Source organism: Amblyraja radiata, chromosome 40, assembly GCF_010909765.2.
Source record: "Amblyraja radiata isolate CabotCenter1 chromosome 40, sAmbRad1.1.pri, whole genome shotgun sequence".
Taxonomy (NCBI): Eukaryota; Metazoa; Chordata; class Chondrichthyes; order Rajiformes; family Rajidae; genus Amblyraja; species Amblyraja radiata.
Window position 1 is genome coordinate 5,427,756 of NC_045995.1, and position 18,056 is coordinate 5,445,811.

The 18,056-nt window shown below is 46.8% G+C and overlaps 1 protein-coding gene across 4 annotated transcripts in view; it reads right to left on the minus strand.

Annotated features, from left to right (window-relative positions):
* Positions 1–17,855, minus strand: part of LOC116967540 — a 41,813-nt gene extending 23,958 nt beyond the window's left edge. For all 4 annotated transcript variants that reach the window (XR_004410251.1, XR_004410250.1, XM_033014171.1 and 1 more), the window contains exons 1-4: positions 17,622–17,855; positions 17,213–17,365; positions 10,786–11,013; positions 2,688–2,840 (exon numbers count right to left, since the gene is read on the minus strand). Coding sequence is in view for 2 of the 4 variants with exons in the window: in XM_033014171.1 (XP_032870062.1) it covers positions 2,688–2,840; positions 10,786–11,013; positions 17,213–17,365; positions 17,622–17,793 (706 nt within the window). In the remaining 2 variants the exon portion in view is untranslated. The remainder of the gene's footprint in view (positions 1–2,687; positions 2,841–10,785; positions 11,014–17,212; positions 17,366–17,621) is intronic.
* Positions 17,856–18,056: the final 201 nt, after the last annotated feature.

Consider the following 18,056-nt stretch of genomic DNA (forward strand, 5'->3'; position numbering starts at 1 on the left):
ATTCAGTCCTTCAAGCCAGCGCCACCATTCATTGTGATCATGGCTGATCGTCCCCTATCAACAACCCGTGCCTGCCTTCTCCCAATTTCTCTTGACTCCATTAGCCCCTAGAGCTCTATCTAACTCTCTCTTAAATCCATCCAGTGACTTGGCCTCCACTGCACTCTGTGGCAGGGAATTCCACAAATTCACAACTCTCTGGGCGAAAAAGTTTTTTCTCACCTCAGTCTTAAATGACCTCCCTTTTATTCTAAGACTGTGGCCCCTGGTTCTGGACTTGCCCAACATTGGGAACATTTTCCTGCATCTAGCTTGTCCAGTCCTTTTATAATTTAATATAAGATAACCCCTCATCCTTCTAAACTCCAGTGAATACAAGCCTAGTCTTTTCAATCCAGTGATTATGGTAAAACTCACTGTTCAGTGTTCGTCCCATCTGCCCACATTTGACCAATATCCCTCTAGACTTTTTCCATCCATGTACTTGTCCAAATCTATTATTATACTAAAAGTCTCATCTTGACCACTTCCGGTCTACGTTGTATATTGATTTTAGAAAAAATGCTACCTCATATTGCTATGATTTTTTGGCCTCACAGTCCTCCTCCACTCAAGCAACTCCAAGAATTTTTCCCATTTCTAAAAAATAAATAAATTATGACTGGTTAAAAAATTGTCAGATCAACTGATTGATCCTCTCCCCTGTCAATCACCATGATGAAGGTAACGCCCCTTCTGGGGGGGGGGGGGGGGGGCAGGAGTATAAAGCACCGGATGCCGGATGTGAGTCTGGAAGATCGTGAGGGAGGTTCAACAACTGTGATTCTAAACTGTGAGTCAACTGAACTGTGCGTCTACTGAACTGTGAGTCTACAATGTCCTTGCAAAAAGTGATTATTTGTTAATGCTTAATGTGCTTCCAATAAATGACTTGTTAGCCAGCGAGGTGAAATGATGATTGGTTAGCCCTTACTGTGCTTGGCTTGACTTGCATTGAAGTCAATGCACAAGCCCTTACTGCACCCACTGTGCTTGGCTAGATTTGAATTGAAATGGAATGGATTGCATTGTTGGCCCTGCACTCACTGTGCTTGACTTGAACTGCAATGGATTTGATTGTTGGCCCTGGACTCTGCTTGATCCAAAGGTCCCGCTCACTCCGGAAGTCCCTCTCACTACGGAAGTCCCGCTCAGCCGCGTGAGTAGATTCAAGAGGGTTTTACTGTCCTATAGATGTTGTGTGTGTGTGTGAGTCAGTGGGTGTGAGTCAGTGTGTGTGGCTGCGAGTGTGTGTGTGTGTGATGGGTTATGTGTGTGAGATGGAGGGTATGTGTGTGTGTGCCTGCCAGCCATGAGTGAACTGCCAGCCCACCAGCTGTAAGTGAGTGAGTCAACTGCCAGCCCAACTTTGGCCTACCTGAAACAACTCATTTCAGTCCAGAAACAAGTCCCTTTTGCCCAAAATGTCCATATTAGCCCAGGAGGAGCATTTTGGCCCAAAAGACTCGTGCCAGGCAAGGACAGTCCAGAAAAAGTGCTTTTCACTGAGATTTCAAGCAGATTTTTTGAAATCTGCATGAAACAAAGATGAAAAATGTCTAAAATTGATTCTCCACCCTCTCCCCTGCTTTCTCACAAAGTCTCTCACCTGTTTTGGGCAGAATTTCTGTCAGTTTCTGAGCTACCAGCCCTGAGTGACTGTGCTGCCAGCCCACCAGCCCTAAGTGACTGTGCTGCCAGCCCACCAGCCCTGAGTGACTGTGCTGCCAGCCCAGCAGGCCTGAATGACTGAGCTGCCAGCCCTAGAATCCATTCGGCCCACAATGTCCAGACTAGCTAGCCCTCTGGAAACCAGTCCCTTCAGCCCACAACACCCATTCCAGCGTTCCAGAAAGCCCCCCCCCCCCACCACCCACTGGCCACCAATATTGGAATTGGTGGAGAGGTGGAATATTTCATTGAGGGACCAGCCCTCCTGTGTGAACATGGGACCCAACGGGTCCGTAATTATGCTAGTATCTTTTAAATGTGTATATAGTCATCCAAATCATTGATGTAGATGACAAACAGCAATGGGCCCAACGTCTAACCCTGAGGCACACCAGTACTCACAGGCCTCCAGTCCGAAAAACATCCTTCCACCATCAACCTCTGCTTCTTTCCATGAAGCCAATTTTCTATCGATCAACGATCTCTCCTTCCATTCCATCTGATGACGGATCATTGGCCTGAAACATTCTCTCTGCAACTCACTGAAATGTTGGCTCGGCGATATAGTGGCGCAGGAGACAAGAGACTCACCTTCCTTTCAAATACAACCAGTGGAGGCATTAGTCGAACCGAGAGATTAGTGAGAGGGCCAAAGGTTACCGGCGGAATGCAAGAGAATGAGAGGGGGATAAATCAGCCATGAATGGATGGCGCTGTAGACGCGATTATTTAATTCCTCTCCCATATCTAAAGGCTGACAGAGCAGGGCAGCCCCAGTACTGCACGGAGAATGGTGCTTGGGACACACTTGTTACTAGAAGCAGGGCTGCCAACATTGGGTGAGTGTTGGGAGTGAGACACCACTCGACAGAGCAGGGCAGCCCCAGTGCTGCACGGAGAATGGTGCTTGGGACACACTTGTTACTAGAAGGACAAAGATACACAGAAATGTACAGAGGCATGAATACACATCCTACCTTCAATCCACTGCAGTGCGTTGCGGAGATCAACAGTTTCATGGGACACTTTGTAGATAAAGAGAACAAGTGGGATCCCCGGCTTTTCACAAATGGAAATGTTCAGTAATCTCACAATATCTGTGTGGACATTCCCTTCACCGTAACACTCCACTGGTACAGAAAACAATGTGTTAATCATTCAGCATCTTTCAAATCCATTACACACCCCCTCCTCCCCACCCTGACCGGCTGCTGTCTAGTTTCTCCCCGCACACTCTCACTTCACAACATCACTAGAGGCCTCCACTCGGCCCCTCTACCTCCCTGCACCATTCTTTGCTATCACACACAATAGACAATAGGTGCAGGAGTAGGCCATTCGGGCCTTCGAGCCAGATCCACTATTCAATGTGATCACATTCAATGTGATATGGGGAGAAGGCAGGCACTGGTTATTGATAGGGGGCGATCAGCCATGATCATAATGAATGGCGGTGCTGGCTCGAAGGGCCGAATGGTCTCCTGCACCTATTTTCTATTTTTCTATCATGGCTGACTATCCCCAATCAGTACCCCGTTCCTGCCTTCTCCCCATATCCCCATGACTCCACTATCTTTAAGAGCCCTATCTCGCTCTCTCTTGAAAGTATCCAGAGAACCTGCCTCCACCGCCCTCTGAGGCAGAGAATTCCACAGCTAATTTCATCTCTCCTGTTCCACTTCCCCATTGCCCTTCGTTTCCCTATTGTTCCAACATTTATTCCTCTCCGCTTGATCCCCAGAGTTCAATTCTCCACCGGGGTCCGGGGCAGATAATCCCCGGGAATCTACCGATAGTTTCCACGCCAGGCAGTTTGACACAACCGGCCCTGATCCTTAACTCTGTCCCCTCCATTCAGACTCTGTCACTGGTGGAAACCCACATCTCCACATCTCCTCCATCGTGTCCCCTGCGGTCTGAGTTGTTTCAATGAACGTTCCCTTATAGTTCGGACACCAGTTCTTGAGCACAATACAGTGCCGGAGGAAGTCGGCATGTCAAGCAGCATCTATGGAGGGAATGGGCAGACTGATGAAGGGTCGCTTTCCACCGGAGATGTTGCCCGGCCCCCTGAGTTCCTCCAGCGCCGTGTTGTGCTCAAGTTTGCAGCATCTGCCGTTTCTTATGTTTCTAACTCCCCGTCTCCTGCTCAGTCCCACCTTGGCAGGGGACGGTTTCCCGCTGGTTCCACCAGGTGAAGAGTCGGGAACACAACACAGGAAGGGCAGTCAGACTGGATAGTATCCATGTGATTCCTCGGGAACTCGCATAAAGGGCGGTCAGACTGGCCACAGCCCAGGGAATCCCTCGGGAACGCTGCGCACGAAAGGTGTCCATAGATACGGCAACACGGCGAGAGCAGACAGCGGCATCCACACTCACACCAGAGTAAAACACCAAGCAGGAAACTGTTCTGAATAAAGGAGCGGCTCGATGTCGGTGCAGGAACCGCACGACTACCACACTATTGCACCGCTCCCCTGTCACTCAGACCAGAGCAGGGCGGATTTAGATGAAGAGAGGCCCCTAAGGTGTTCTACTTGTGAGGCCCCTTCCACCCCCCAATCCCCCACCCCCACGACTAGAGCAAGATGCTCCACCAGATTGACACCGATTTACAGACCAGCGTGGCCAATGAGACAAGGAGCTGGGAAGCTGCGTTTATTTATTTATTTATTTGTTCATTTGTTTCCAGTGCGAGTGTCGAGTTCTCGGCTTAAAACACTATTATTCTGAAATGGAGGGCGAGGAAAATTACCGAAGGGTTGTTTAGAGACTACAGCGCATATCTAAATGGCGTCAAGTTGGGAAAAGGGGAAGTACAACGGGATCTGGGGGGTCCTTGTTCATCAGTCTATGAAAGCAAGCATGCAGGTACAGCAGGCAGTGAAGAAAGCGAATGGACAAAATTCATGTTCATACCGCTGGGGTGTAAACTGCCCAAGTGAAATATGAGGTGCTGATCCTCCAATATGCAGTGGGCCTCACTCTGGCCATGGAGGAGACCCAGGACAAGCGAATGGCTTGTTGGCCTATTCTTGCTATTAAGGGAGCCCAGCGTAGGTTTACAAGGTTAATTCCCGGGATGGCGGGACTGTCATATGCTGAGAGAATGGAGCAGCTGGGCTTGTACACTGTGGAGTTTAGAAGGATGAGAGGAGATCGCATTGAAACATATAAGATTGTTAAGGGTTTGGACACACTAGAGGCAGGAAACATGTTCCCAATGTTGGGGGAGTCCAGAACCAGGGGCCACACGCAGTTTAAGAATAAGGAGTAAGCTATTTAGAACGGAGACGAGGAAACACATTTTTCTCACAGAGTGGTGAGTGTGGAATTCTCTGCCTCAGAGGAGGTGGAGGCCGGTTACTCTGGATGCTTTCAAGAGAGAGCTAGATAGGGCTCTTATAAATAGCAGTCAGGGGATAAGGGGAGAAGGCAGGAACGGGGTGCTGATTGGGGATGATCAGCCATGATAATATTGATTGGTGGTGCTGGCTCGAAGGGCTGAATGGCCTACTCCTGCACCTTTTGTCTATTGTCATATGTAAGAAAGGCCGACGACAGTGTCAAAAATATTATGCACCTTGCAGGGCTCTCACTTAATTTTTTTCCCTGTTGCCAGCCGGGCAACCTTGGCAGCTTTTTAGGTTGCCAAATGACAGTTTAGGTGGTCATTTAAGACGGCTTGCATGACGAGTGCGATAATGTGCTCGGGACGAAGGTAGTTACCAGTCAGAATTATGCTCAATGAAGCATTCACATATTATTTCTGCTTCAAATAAAGTCACAAACTAGACATATTCACCAATCAAGACATGATATATACCACTAGCGCCCGCTGAGTTTCTCCAGCATTTTTGTGTACCTATGATATATACCACAATGGCATGCAGCAAAATTACAATACAGTAATTCTTTTTAATTCTTCAACTATTTTTGCACATTGCAATGAATGCAATTTATATTCTTTCTTTCCACTTCCAAACAAAATTGTAGTTGAATTATTCAGCGTATGATCAACATCGGTGAGACCAAGCGCAGGTTTGCCGATCGCTTCACCCAACACCTCCACTCAGTTCGCAATAACCAGCCTGATCTCCCGGTGACTCAACACTTCAACTCCCCTTCCCATTCCGAATCCGACCTTTCTGTCCTGGGTCTCCTCCATGGCCAGAGTGAGGCCCACTGCATATTGGAGGATCAGCACCTCATATTTCACTTGGGCAGTTTACACCCCAGCGGTATGAACATTGACATCTCTAATTTCAGATAATCCCTGCTTTCTCCTCCCCTTCCCAGCTCTCCCTCAGTCCACTGTCACTGCCTCTTCCTTTCTTCTTCCCATTCCCCCCACCCTCACATCAATCTGAAGAAGGATCTTGACCCGAAACGTCGCCTATTTCCTTCGCTCCATAGATGCTGCCTCACCCGTTGAGTTTCTCCAGCATTTTTGTCCATCCATTCACACAAGTTCTGTTATCCCACTTTCCTCACCCACTCCCTACACATTAGGGACAATTTTACAGTGACAAGTTAACCTACAAAGCCAATCCGTCTTTGGGATGTGGGAGGAAACCCACACGCTTGCAGGGAGATTGTACAAATTCAACACAGACAGTGTCCGAGGACAGGATCGAACACAGATCTCTGGCGTGTGAGGCAGCAAGTCCACCAGCTGTGCCACTATATTTTGTTTTCCAACACACAAAAAATTATACGTTGATAACTTTGGTTACTAAAAAAATAAAAATATCCACTTTATTCCATCTGCCACGTCTCTGCCCACTCTGCCATCCTGTTCAAGTCTTCTACAGAGTCCCTGCCTTCTCTACACTACTTGCCCCTCCATCTGTCTTCATATAATCTGTAAACTAGGCCACAATCCCCTCATACAAATCATTGATATATACAACACAACCAGTAGCGGCCCCAGCACCGACCCCTGTGGAACTCCACTTGTTACTGGCAACTAACCTGAATAAATCCCCTTTAGTGTCACGTTCTGCCTTCTGCCTCCCGGCCAACCTGCTATCCATGCTAGTATCTGCCCTTGATACCATGGCTCTCATCTTCTTTAGCAGTTTTACGTGCAGTACCTTACCAAGGCACTCGGAAAATTAATCTGTCGGTGTAGCGGCAGAATTTCATATCTTTCGGGAAATTAACTCCCTAGTCGCTAAATGGATGAGCAGGGATAAGGGGAATATCTTCGATACGCATGCGATCTGGCTCACAGAGACCTTCAGGGCTTCTTCACAGATAAGTCTTCAAAAACACAGCATTGATTAATAAATGCTTTATTGTTGATAGAAAACGGTAAAATACATCCAAACTTCTTCCGACGTTACTGCAATCTCCATCGAACTCCAGCTTATTACTTTAAACATTAGGAAACTCCTCGTGTCTCCGTAACACTGGCATGATCTCCTTTAATACTCACATGATCTCGCATGGCTTGCATGGTCGCAGGGTTAACCTTCTCCCTACACGCTCCAAACTACACTAAAAACTAAACTTCTGTGCAAGCATCTTAGCTCCAAACACACCCAAACATGTCATAAATCCCACCCACAATATAACAGGCAGTCTAAAATTTAAAGGCACATGCCACATGCAAAACAGGCCAAATGGTATTACAAAGGGCTCTGGGTGGGGAAGACAAGGCACTTTGAGTTCAATATTGATTAACCCCAAATTCCTGATTAAGACCCAAATACAGCTTAAAGTTTCGCCTGTTTCCAGAGTCCAGGTTCAGCTGTAAAATAAATGGTTGTAAACGACAGAATGTGAAGAAAAATTCTGAACCGTTAGGATACATATTTATTGTAAAACTTGTTCTTGATTTAGAAGCTTCCGAAACTGCCCAGTTCCATCACAATACGTAATATGAGTATAATCATGTCTCATCTCTTCTTTGACTATATAGCAGGCAACAAAAAAGCTTTTAACTATAGCTCAGTGCACGTGACAATAATAATCTAAACTAAATGTAATGATTCCAAAGTAGTTTGATGCAATTATCAAAATTAATTCAACTGTTAAATCAATGGTTACAAACAACTTTATGTAAAGAATTAATCTCCTCATTTATTGGCCCGGAGCAGGTGGGGGCTGAAGTGGGAAGTAGCAGCAGCATTGAGCCTGGGTCTGGGCAGCAGATTCCCCACACGGTGGTGGATCAGGGTATCAGTCGTCTCCTCCTGCAGGGCTGCCTGAAACAGGAAACACAGATGAGCTCCAACAGATGTACTCACGCCGACATTCCCCCTTGCAGGAGGGAGAGCACAGTGCTGGATCACTGCAGTGTTGTGTGACAACATGGGGATGATGCACACGTCCCCACTCCCAGCCCTCCCACCACATCCCCTGTGCTCAGTCACACCGGCACCCATGGACATTAACAAGGTCACTCATGTAAATGCAACCCTGGGCTCCAGTTCAGTGGGACAGAGTGGAAAGTGCAGGAGTTATGTTAACCTTGTCACCAGCCCTGGTCAGAACACACTTGGGACACAGCACATGTTTCTGGTCACCGTGGTGCTGAAAAGGGGTCATTACAGATTTACAAGGAGTGGTCCCAGCCAGTAGCACTGTCCAGACTGGGAATGAGAAGGACGAGAGTTGACCTGGTGAACGGTCTCAATGTTACAAAAGGGTTTGATGGGAGAAGATGCTTCCACTAGTGGCTGGAACTGGATGCAGGGTCACTGATACAGAACTGTCACAGAGAAATTAAACACAATTCAGGGGAAACTTCACCCCGGAGAGAGGCAGGAAGGTGAAACTCCCTACTACTGGGCGAGGTTGAAGAAGGGGAAGCTGGATAATCAGACAATGGGTGAGGATTGGAAGGACACACTGAGGGGAGTGAGAGAGAGGGATGGGAGGTAGCTGGTGGTGAACAGAAATACCAGCATGAACCAGTCAGGACAAGCGTCCCGATTCCCTGCTGTAAACACTATCCGTGGAACAATGTCCAATGCAGATAGACACAACTTGTCCAATGCCGGATATGGGACTGTCACTGAACAAACAGGTGGATGTGCAACAGTGACCAACAGATGATATGAGACCCACAGTTTCCTCCATCACCTCCCCGTCACACACAGAGGCTGCAGCATGTGCTGCTGGAATTGTATGTCATGTTAGGGAGCGATTTAGTTGAGTCTGATATTGGGGTCATAACATCTAGAGGATTGATGACATACTGGACAAGTCAGAACTTATATTGACTTATTGTTCAGCATCTGTGCAATGCTGGCAAGGACATATTGGGAAACTAGATAATGAGTGTCAAGAGATAAACGGTGGCAAATGTTTCAGTGAAATAGCTGAAGGTTTCAAATGTACTTTTCTTTCAGGAATCATAAACCTTGTGGGATAAAGGGCCCAGGCAGTGCTCTGTCAGAGTTAAAGATGTTGCAATGGGAGACTTACAATATTGTCTCAAATCATAGTAATCTTCAGGAATTAGTCAAAAGATGGCAGAGAAATTGTGAGGATGCTCATCATTGTTGACATTGTAGATATTGGTGGGAAAGCACACGGTCATGGTTGTCCAAATTGTAAAAAAAACAAAACTCTATGGTTGCTGCAAATTAGTCAATGAGAACAGAATGTTTTCAAAATGTTTCTTTCACAAAGAGACAAGGACAGAATGAGTGAAGCGGCCAGAACAAAGTGGTCAGGTAGAGGTTGAGTTTCTGCCTCACAGCAGCAGAGATCCATGTCTGATCCTGCCTGTGGGTTCTAGTGTATGGAGTTTGTACGTTCACTCTGTGATCGTGTGGGTTTGTAGGTTAATTGGCTTCTATAAGTTGCAAATTGTTCCTAGTGTGTAGGTTGGAGCGATCTCGGTGGGCCAAAGGGCCTGTTTCCACATTGTAAAGTCTAAAGTAAACAAAATGTGGAGAAAGTGGAAATCCATCGACTTGGTTGGAAAAAGGATCTTGGAGACTGATGTTGGTTTTGGAGGAACAACACAGAACTACGGACTGGGATAGAGGCAGTTAGTAGGTGAGGTGTATATTATATAAATGGTGTTACCTGCCTCCAAGTTAAAGGGGGAGCAGTGTGATGTATGGGATATAATTAGCATATGTTATATCTTGTGCGAGGGGACGCATGCGCTGGGGGAGACTCAAGGTGGAGTCCTGGAATAATGAAGTTTGATAGTTTACTTCCGTATCTGAGTGTTATTTAAAGTCAGTTCCAGGCACCTAAATACACAACTGTAGGGAAATGCTTTGTATGACTTATCCAAGGCCTGGATTTGAAGAGCAATGTTTGCAAGGAACCAGGGAGGGCTTGATCACTGTCCAAAGCAAGTTTCAGTAATGAATTGTGGACTGGTCTCAATGCTAAACAATCATCTCCTTATCCTGTGACTGTGACCCATTTATAACTATTCATTGTGGAGAAGAGGAGTGGAAACAGGGAATCTCTGGCTACTCTGCATCACTCCGGCTTACAGGAAATCACTGTGAGGCCACTGTAATCGGAAAATTATTGGATGTTGGATAGGTATATGGACGGGAAAGGAATGGAGGGTTATGGTCTGAGTGCAGGTAGATGGGACTAGGGAAGAATAAGTGTTCGGAACGGACTAGAAGGGCCGAGCTGGCCTGTTTACGTGCTGTAATTGTTATATGGTTAATTGTTATATGTTATATGGTTATATGGTTGTTTTCCTGAGGGAAGATGATGTCTGGTGAACCTGGTTATGTCTCCGGTGAAGATTGGAAGGAACCATGTGGGTCTGGAGTCACCTGTGGACAAGACCAGGAGAGGCCACCACTCGTACTTTCCAAAGGATGTCACTGATCCAGGGAGTTTGACCACGGTCACTGCTTTCACGGTTAGATAGGGACCAATGAGATGGAGGAGGGAGAGGAATGGCCACAGTGCAACAGGGTGGGGAGGTCCAGGGTCACAAGACCTGTTCCTGCAGCAACTCACCGTCACCTCCCCACAACCCCATCGCCTGGTGCTGCAAGGATGGCAGGCACAAGGGTATCGTAACCAGCTGGCATTACTAAATGCTCAAAGCTTTGCCTTGAAACCTGTACTCACTCTGCCACCCCAGGATGCTCTGCTTGATTATGTCCATCGCTCTGTTGGTTCTGGGGCCCTTCTGAAGCTTCTCACGTGATCCATAAAAAGGGATCAGCCGAATTCTCACAACTGCAGTTTTCTCATCAAACGTTCCCAGGTGATCAACTTCCACCGGCTTGTCTGTATCTGAAGACTTCTCCAGGAGGATCACAGCACAGATGTCTTCTCTCTTTCTTCCTCGATACTCTATTGAGAAATTAATCAATGTTGAAATTGCTTATCCTTGAGTGTTTATACCTCAATTATTTCTACATGCTTAGACACTTCCTGCAAAATGACAAAGCAAAGCCAGCTGATTGACCACTCAGCATCTCACAGCTCTCCCCCTATCCCACCTTAGTGTCTCAGTGAGATCACATCTCTCTGTTCTGAGTTCCAGTAAATATCAGCCAATCTTCCTCACCCTTTCCTCAACGCAATGCCTCACCACGGGAATGGATTTATTTTACTGCTGCCCAGGGATATCCTTCCTTGGAGTGTTCCAGGTGTATTCTCCCCAGGCCCAGCACATGGTGACCATCTCAGGTCCCAGGACAGAGCTTCATGGTATTTCACTTGTAACAATGCAGCGGCAGGTGAGGCAGCACCTGAGGGGAACAGTTAATGTTTCAGATCAGAACTTCTCTCTAATTAGCTCGTTGACCTGAAACATGAACAGTTTCTGCCTCAACAGCCACTGCTTGACTTGCTCAGCAGGAGATGACGAATTAACATGGCAGACTATGTAGTTCAGGGTTGTTCTTGCTGTTGGGCTGAAGTTTAAACTTGCCAGCTTTCTTACTGTAAAGTTCTGATGATAGTCCCTGAAGTAAGCATCTATTGTTTAGTGATTCAGATATCTCAACCTTATAACCATATAACCATATAACCTTAGACATATATATTTCCACAACTCTCTGGGGCAGGGAATTCCAGGGATTATCACCTTCCGAGAGCGAGTTTAGAATGTCCAGCCACTTGTATTGTATTTATAGCCCCTCATTTGTAGCTGTCCCACTACTAGAAATGTCTCAATATCTGTCACATTCCCTCATGGTCTTGTATGTTTGAATAAGGTCACACCTCATTCTTTCATACTCCAACAATAAACAGAAACAAACTTGTTAGAGGAAGTAAACTGTGCAAGTCCTCCAGGTGTGCCCTCATCAACACTGTTTTGGACCAATAAAACATCTCTCTGGTCTGAAACCAACCCTTTCGCAATAACGATAAAAATGCCAGTTTAGTTCAGTCAGTTCAGTTTTATTGTCACATGTACCGAGGTACAGTGAAAAGCTTATGTTGCCAGCTAACCAGTCAGCAGAAAGGCAATACATGATTACAATCAAGCAATTTACAGTGTATATATAGATATGTGAAAAGGGAATAACATTTAGTGCAAGATAAAGCCAGCAAGGTCTGATCAAGGATAGTTCGAGGATCACCAAAGAGATAGATGGTAGTTCATCACTGCTCTCTGGTTGTGGTAGGATGGTTCAGTTGCCTGATAACAGCTGGGAAGAAACTGTCCCTGAATCTGGAGGTGTGCGTTTTCACACTTCTGTATCTTTTGCCTGATGGGAGAAGGGAGAAGAAGGAGTGGCCAGGGTGCGACTCGTCCTTGATTATGCTATTGGCCTTGCCGAGGCAGCGTGAAGTATAAATGGAGTCAATAGAAGGAATGTTGGTTTGTGCGTTGGTCTAGGACACGTCCACAATTCGCTACAATTTCTTGCGGTCATGGATGGAGCTGTCCCAATGCCAAGCTGTGATGTATCTGGATAAAATGTTTTCTGTGGTTCATCTGAGAGTTATAGGGGACATGCCAAGCTTCCTAAACCTTCTAAGGAAGTCGAGGCATTGGTGAGCTTTCTTGGTCGTTGCTTCAATATGGGTGGTCCAGGAGAAATTGTTAATCATATTAACTCAGAATTTGAAGTTTTCAACCTTCTTTACTTGGGCACTGTGGCTGCAAACTGTATGTGTAACACTTTGTTTCCTGAAGTCGATCATTATCTCCTTTGTCTTTCTGACATTGAGGTAAAGCTTGTAGTCTCAACACCAGGTCATGAGGGGCTCAATCTCCTTCCTATACTCCGTTTCATTATTATTTGATATCCAGCCCACAATGGTGATGTCGTCTGCAAATTTGTAAATTGAATTAGATTTGTACATGCCTGCACAACCCTGGGTGTACTGATAATACAAGTATTTATATCCCTTAGTCCGTTCAGTGAAAACACCGACTAGAATACTTTAAACAATCTTTTATTTCACCCTGGTGACCTTGCTTCTCTGTCCTACTCTGGGAAGCTCTCCCAGCACAATCACAGAGAAACATTTGCTCAAACAAAGGAATTAGCATATCTATAGTTGATACAGTAGGAGGTAGCTTACAATGGGCGTTAATCTTTTACACCAGTCACTACAGTATCACATGGTTATATTGGTGGAGACAATCTTTCCACCCAATTACAATCATACTCAGCATAATACATCTTAGCCAATCACAATAGCATCGAACATCACATGGTTTACAAAATGTCACAGTAAGAAAAGTGAAACCTAACTTCAATCAGCCACGAGGTATCCCATGATCAAGAGACAGAATACTTAACCTAATCCTAGAGTATCCCGAGTTCTGCATATTCTCAGTACAAGGAATAAAGCAGGAGGCTGAGGACACATCCTTGTGCAGCCCCCGTGTTGAGGATTATCATAGAGGATGCTTTGTCCCCTATCCTCACTGATTGGGGTCTGTTGGTCATGAAATCAACGTTGCAGAGTTGAGTGCTGACATAAAGTCCCGCATGTTTGGTGATGTTCGATGGTATAATGGTATTAAAGGCAAAGCTGCAGTCTATGAATAGGAGTCTGACATAGGTGTCTCTCTTATCCAGGTGTTGTAGGGATGAGTGTAGGGCTAGGACATTGGCATCATCCGTGGACCTGTTGTCGCGGTAGGTGAAATGCACTGAGTCAAGGCTGCTGGGTAGACTGGATTTTTGTTGCATTCCATAACTAGCCTCTCAAAACATTTCATGATGGTGGATGTCAAGGTAGTCGTCTAGGCATGAGATCTTGCTTTTCTTCAGCACTGGGATGATAGCGGTCAGCTTAAAGCAAGTGGGTACCGCAGAACGGAGTAGGGAGAGATTAAAGATGCCCGGGAATATTCCCACTAGTTGGTCCACGTAACTACTAATGACAGGGCCAGGAACTCCGTGTGGGCCAGTTGCTTTTATTCGGTTTGCCCTCAGGAAGGCCAATCTAACCTCAGCTACAGTTACCCTGGGGAGAGGCACATTCGAGTCTGATGTGCCAGGTGTCAGCAACCTGCTAGCCTTCTGCTCAAAACGGGAATAGAAAGCATTCATGAATGATGCATCTCACTAAAGATCTTGCCTGACCTTGCTGTGCAGCCAATTATCTTATTCAGACCGTGCCACATTCTCCATGTGTCCAAGTGATTATACTGGGACTCAAGTTTGTCCCGGTATTGTCTCTTGGTGAGGGGGGGGGGGGGGGGGGCTGTTCCCCCCATGTTTTGAGAGGTGGGGGACAATCCGGCCTGTGGGCCATTGGTTGCTAACCCCTGTCCTCGATGTTAGGCCTCATTGTGTCCCCTCCATGTTTTAAAAACAAATTCCAATGGCGTACTCATTCAGGTAAGCTGCACAATCCCTGAATATGGACCAGTCAATTACAAAAGTGTAAGAATGGTAGATACACAAGAGTTTCCACATTTGGCACATTCTTGTACACTTCAAGTTCAACTTTGTTAAAATGTGGAGTTTTAACTTGGCCATAAAGTGCCGTTGTCCTAACGGTGACATTTATCAGACTTAACTAATTTTTTATAAACATAGAAACATAGAAAATAGGTGCAGGAGGAGGCCATTCAGCCCTTCAAGCCAGCGCCGCCATTCATTGTGATCATGGCTGATCGTCCCCTATCAATAACCCGTGCCTGCCTTCCCCCAATTTCCCTTGACTCCTCTAGCCCCTAGAGCTCTATCTAACTCTCTCTTAAATCCATCCAGTGACTTGGCCTCTACTGCCCTCTGTGGCAGGGAATTCCATAAATTCACAACTCTTTGGGTGAAAAAGTTTTTTCTCACCTCAGTCTTAAATGACCTCCCCTTTATTCTAAGACTGTGGCCCCTGGTTCTGGACTTGCCCAACATTGGGAACATTTTTCCTGCATCTAGCTTGCCCAGTCCTTTTATAATTTAATATGTTTCAATAAGATAACCCCTCATCCTTTTAAATTCCAGTGAATACAAGCCTAGCCTTTTCAATCCAGTGATTAAGGTAAAACTCACTGTTCAGTGTTCGTCCCATCTGCCCACATTTGACCCATATCCCTCTAGACCTTTTCCATCCATGTACTTGTCCAAATCTATTATTGTACTAAAAGTCTCATCTTGACCACTTCCGGTCTACGTTGTATATTGATTTTAGAAAAAATGCTGCCTCATATTGCTATGATTTTTGGGCCTCACAGTCCTCCTCCACTCAAGCAACCCCAAGAATTTTTCCCATCTCTTAACTATGACAGGAGGGGGCAGGAGTATAAAGCACCGGATGCCGGTCGCGAGCCTGGAAGATCATGAGGGAGATTCCACAACTGTGATTCTAAGCTGTGAGTCTACTGAACTGTGAGTCTACAATGTCCTTGCAATAAATGATTATTTGTTAACGCTTAATGTGCTTGCAATAAATGATTTGTTAGCCAGCGATGTGAAATGATGATTGGTTAGCCCTTACTGTGCTTGGCTTGACTTGCATTGAGTCAATGCACAAGCCCTTACTGCACCCACTGTGCTTGGCTTGATTTGAATTGAAATGGAATGGATTGCATTGTTGGCCCTGCACTCACTGTGTTTGGCACTGTGTGTGTGTGTGAGTCAGTGGGTGTGAGTCAGTGTGTGTGGCTGTGAGTTTGTGTGTGTGTGTGATAGGTTATGTGTGTGAGATGGAGGGTATGTGTGTGAGTACCCGCCAGACATGAGTGAACTGCCAGCCCACCAGCTGTCAGTGAGTGAGTCAACTGCCAGCCCAATTTTGGCCTACCTGAAACAACTCATTTCAGCCCAGAAACCAGTCCCTTTTGCCCAAAATGTCCATATTAACCCAGGAGGAGCATGTTGGCCCAAAAGGCTCGTGCCAGGCAAGGACAGTCCAGAAAAAGTGCCTTTCACTGAGATTTCAAGCAGATTTTTTGAAATCTGCATGAAACAAAGATGAAAAATGTCTAAAATTGATTCTCCACTCTCTCCCCCTTTTCCCTCACAGAGTCTCTCACCTGTTTTGGGCAGAATTTCTGGCAGTTCCTGAGCTGCCAGCCCACCAGCCCTGAGTGACTGTGCTGCCAGCCCACCAGCCCTGAGTGACTGTGTTGCCAGCCCACCAGCCCTGAGTGACTGTGCTGCCAGCCCACCAGCCCTGAGTGATTGTGCTGCCAGCCCACCAGGTCTGAGTGACTGAGCTGCCAGCCCTAGAATCCATCCATCCAGAGACTAGCTAGCCCTCTGGAAACCAGTCCCTTCGGCCCACAACACCCATTCCAGCGCTCCAGAAAGCCACTCCTCCTCCTCCTCCTCCTCACCCCCCCCCCCCCCACCCCACCCACTGGCCACCAATATTGGAATTGGTGGCGAGGTCGAATATTTCATTGGGGGACCAGCCCTCCCGTGTGAACATGGGACCCAACGGGTCCCACTTAGTCTAGTATATTTTAAATGTGTATATAGTCATCCAAATCATTGATGTAGTTGACAAACAACAATGGGCCCAACACCTAACCCTGAGGCACACCACTACTCACAGGCCTCCAGTCCGAAAAACATCCTTCCACCATCAACCTCTCTGCTTCCTTCCATGAAGCCAATTTTCTATCCATCACCGATCTCTCCTTCCATCCCATCTGATGACGGGTCATTGGCCTGAAACATTCTCTCTGCAACTCACTGAAATGTTGGCTCGGCGATATAGTGGCGCAGGAGACAAGAAACTCACCTTCCTTTCAAATACAACCAGTGGAGGCCTTAGTCGAACCGAGAGATTAGTGAGAGGGCCAAATGGTACCGGAGGAATGTAAGAGAATGAGAGGGGATAAATCAGGCATGAATGGATGGCGCTGTAGACGCGATTATTTAATTCCTCTCCCATATCTAAAGGCTGACAGAGCAGGGCAGCCCCAGTACTGCACGGAGAATGGTGCTTGGGACACACTTGTTACTAGAAGCAGGGCTGCCAACATTGGGTGAGTGTTGGGAGTGAGACACCACTCGACAGAGCAGGGCAGCCCCAGTGCTGCATGGAGAATGGTGCTTGGGACACACTTGTTACTAGAAGGACAAAGATACACAGAAATGTACAGAGGCATGGATACACATCCTACCTTCAATCCACAGCAGAGCGTTGCGGAGATCAACAGTTTCACGGGACACTTTGTAGATAAAGAGAACAAGTGGTAGCCCCGGATTTTCACAAACGGAAATGTTCAGTAATCTCACAATATCTGTGTGGACATTCCCTCGACCGTAACACTCCACTGGTACAGAAAACAATGTGTTAATCATTCAGCATCTTTCACATCCATTACACACCCCCTCCTCCCCACCCTGACCGGCTGCGTCTAGTTTCTCCCCGCACACTCTCACTTCACTAGAGGCCTCCACTCGGCCCCTCTACCTCCCTGCACCATTCTGTGCCATCACGGCCGATCCGCTCCAGATCTCATCTCCTGTCCTGGTTCCCCACCGCCCCTCAATTATTCTGACACGTCTTCATCCTGTGCTGTTTCCTACCTTGGCAGCGCAGGGATTGCCGCAATGGTCCGTAACCGGAGAGAACAGACAGAAAGACCGCGCGGTTCCACCAACACAAGAGGAAGAGGAAGAGTAGAAACAGGACAATGCCCACAGTAATGAGGAGTCCGCAAACCCAAGGTTGGTCTGGGCAAATGTTACCGGGCTCCATCTACTCAACTCCAGCCCGTTCCCCTGTCACCCGGGCCTGAGCTGCCAATGGTCCCAGAACAAGATAAACGCTGCTCCGCTGGGGTTGGATCATCTCCCCGCCCATCATTCGGCCCGCCGTCTGCTGACAAATAGCAGGCGAGAGGAAGCCTCCAAACTCTCCACATCTTGATTTCTTCCGCACTTCTGATGCAGAGTCCCCGATTAAAAGTTTCCGTGACTTTTGCTCCACTCACCCACTGCCTGACACGAAGGGTGGGTCCA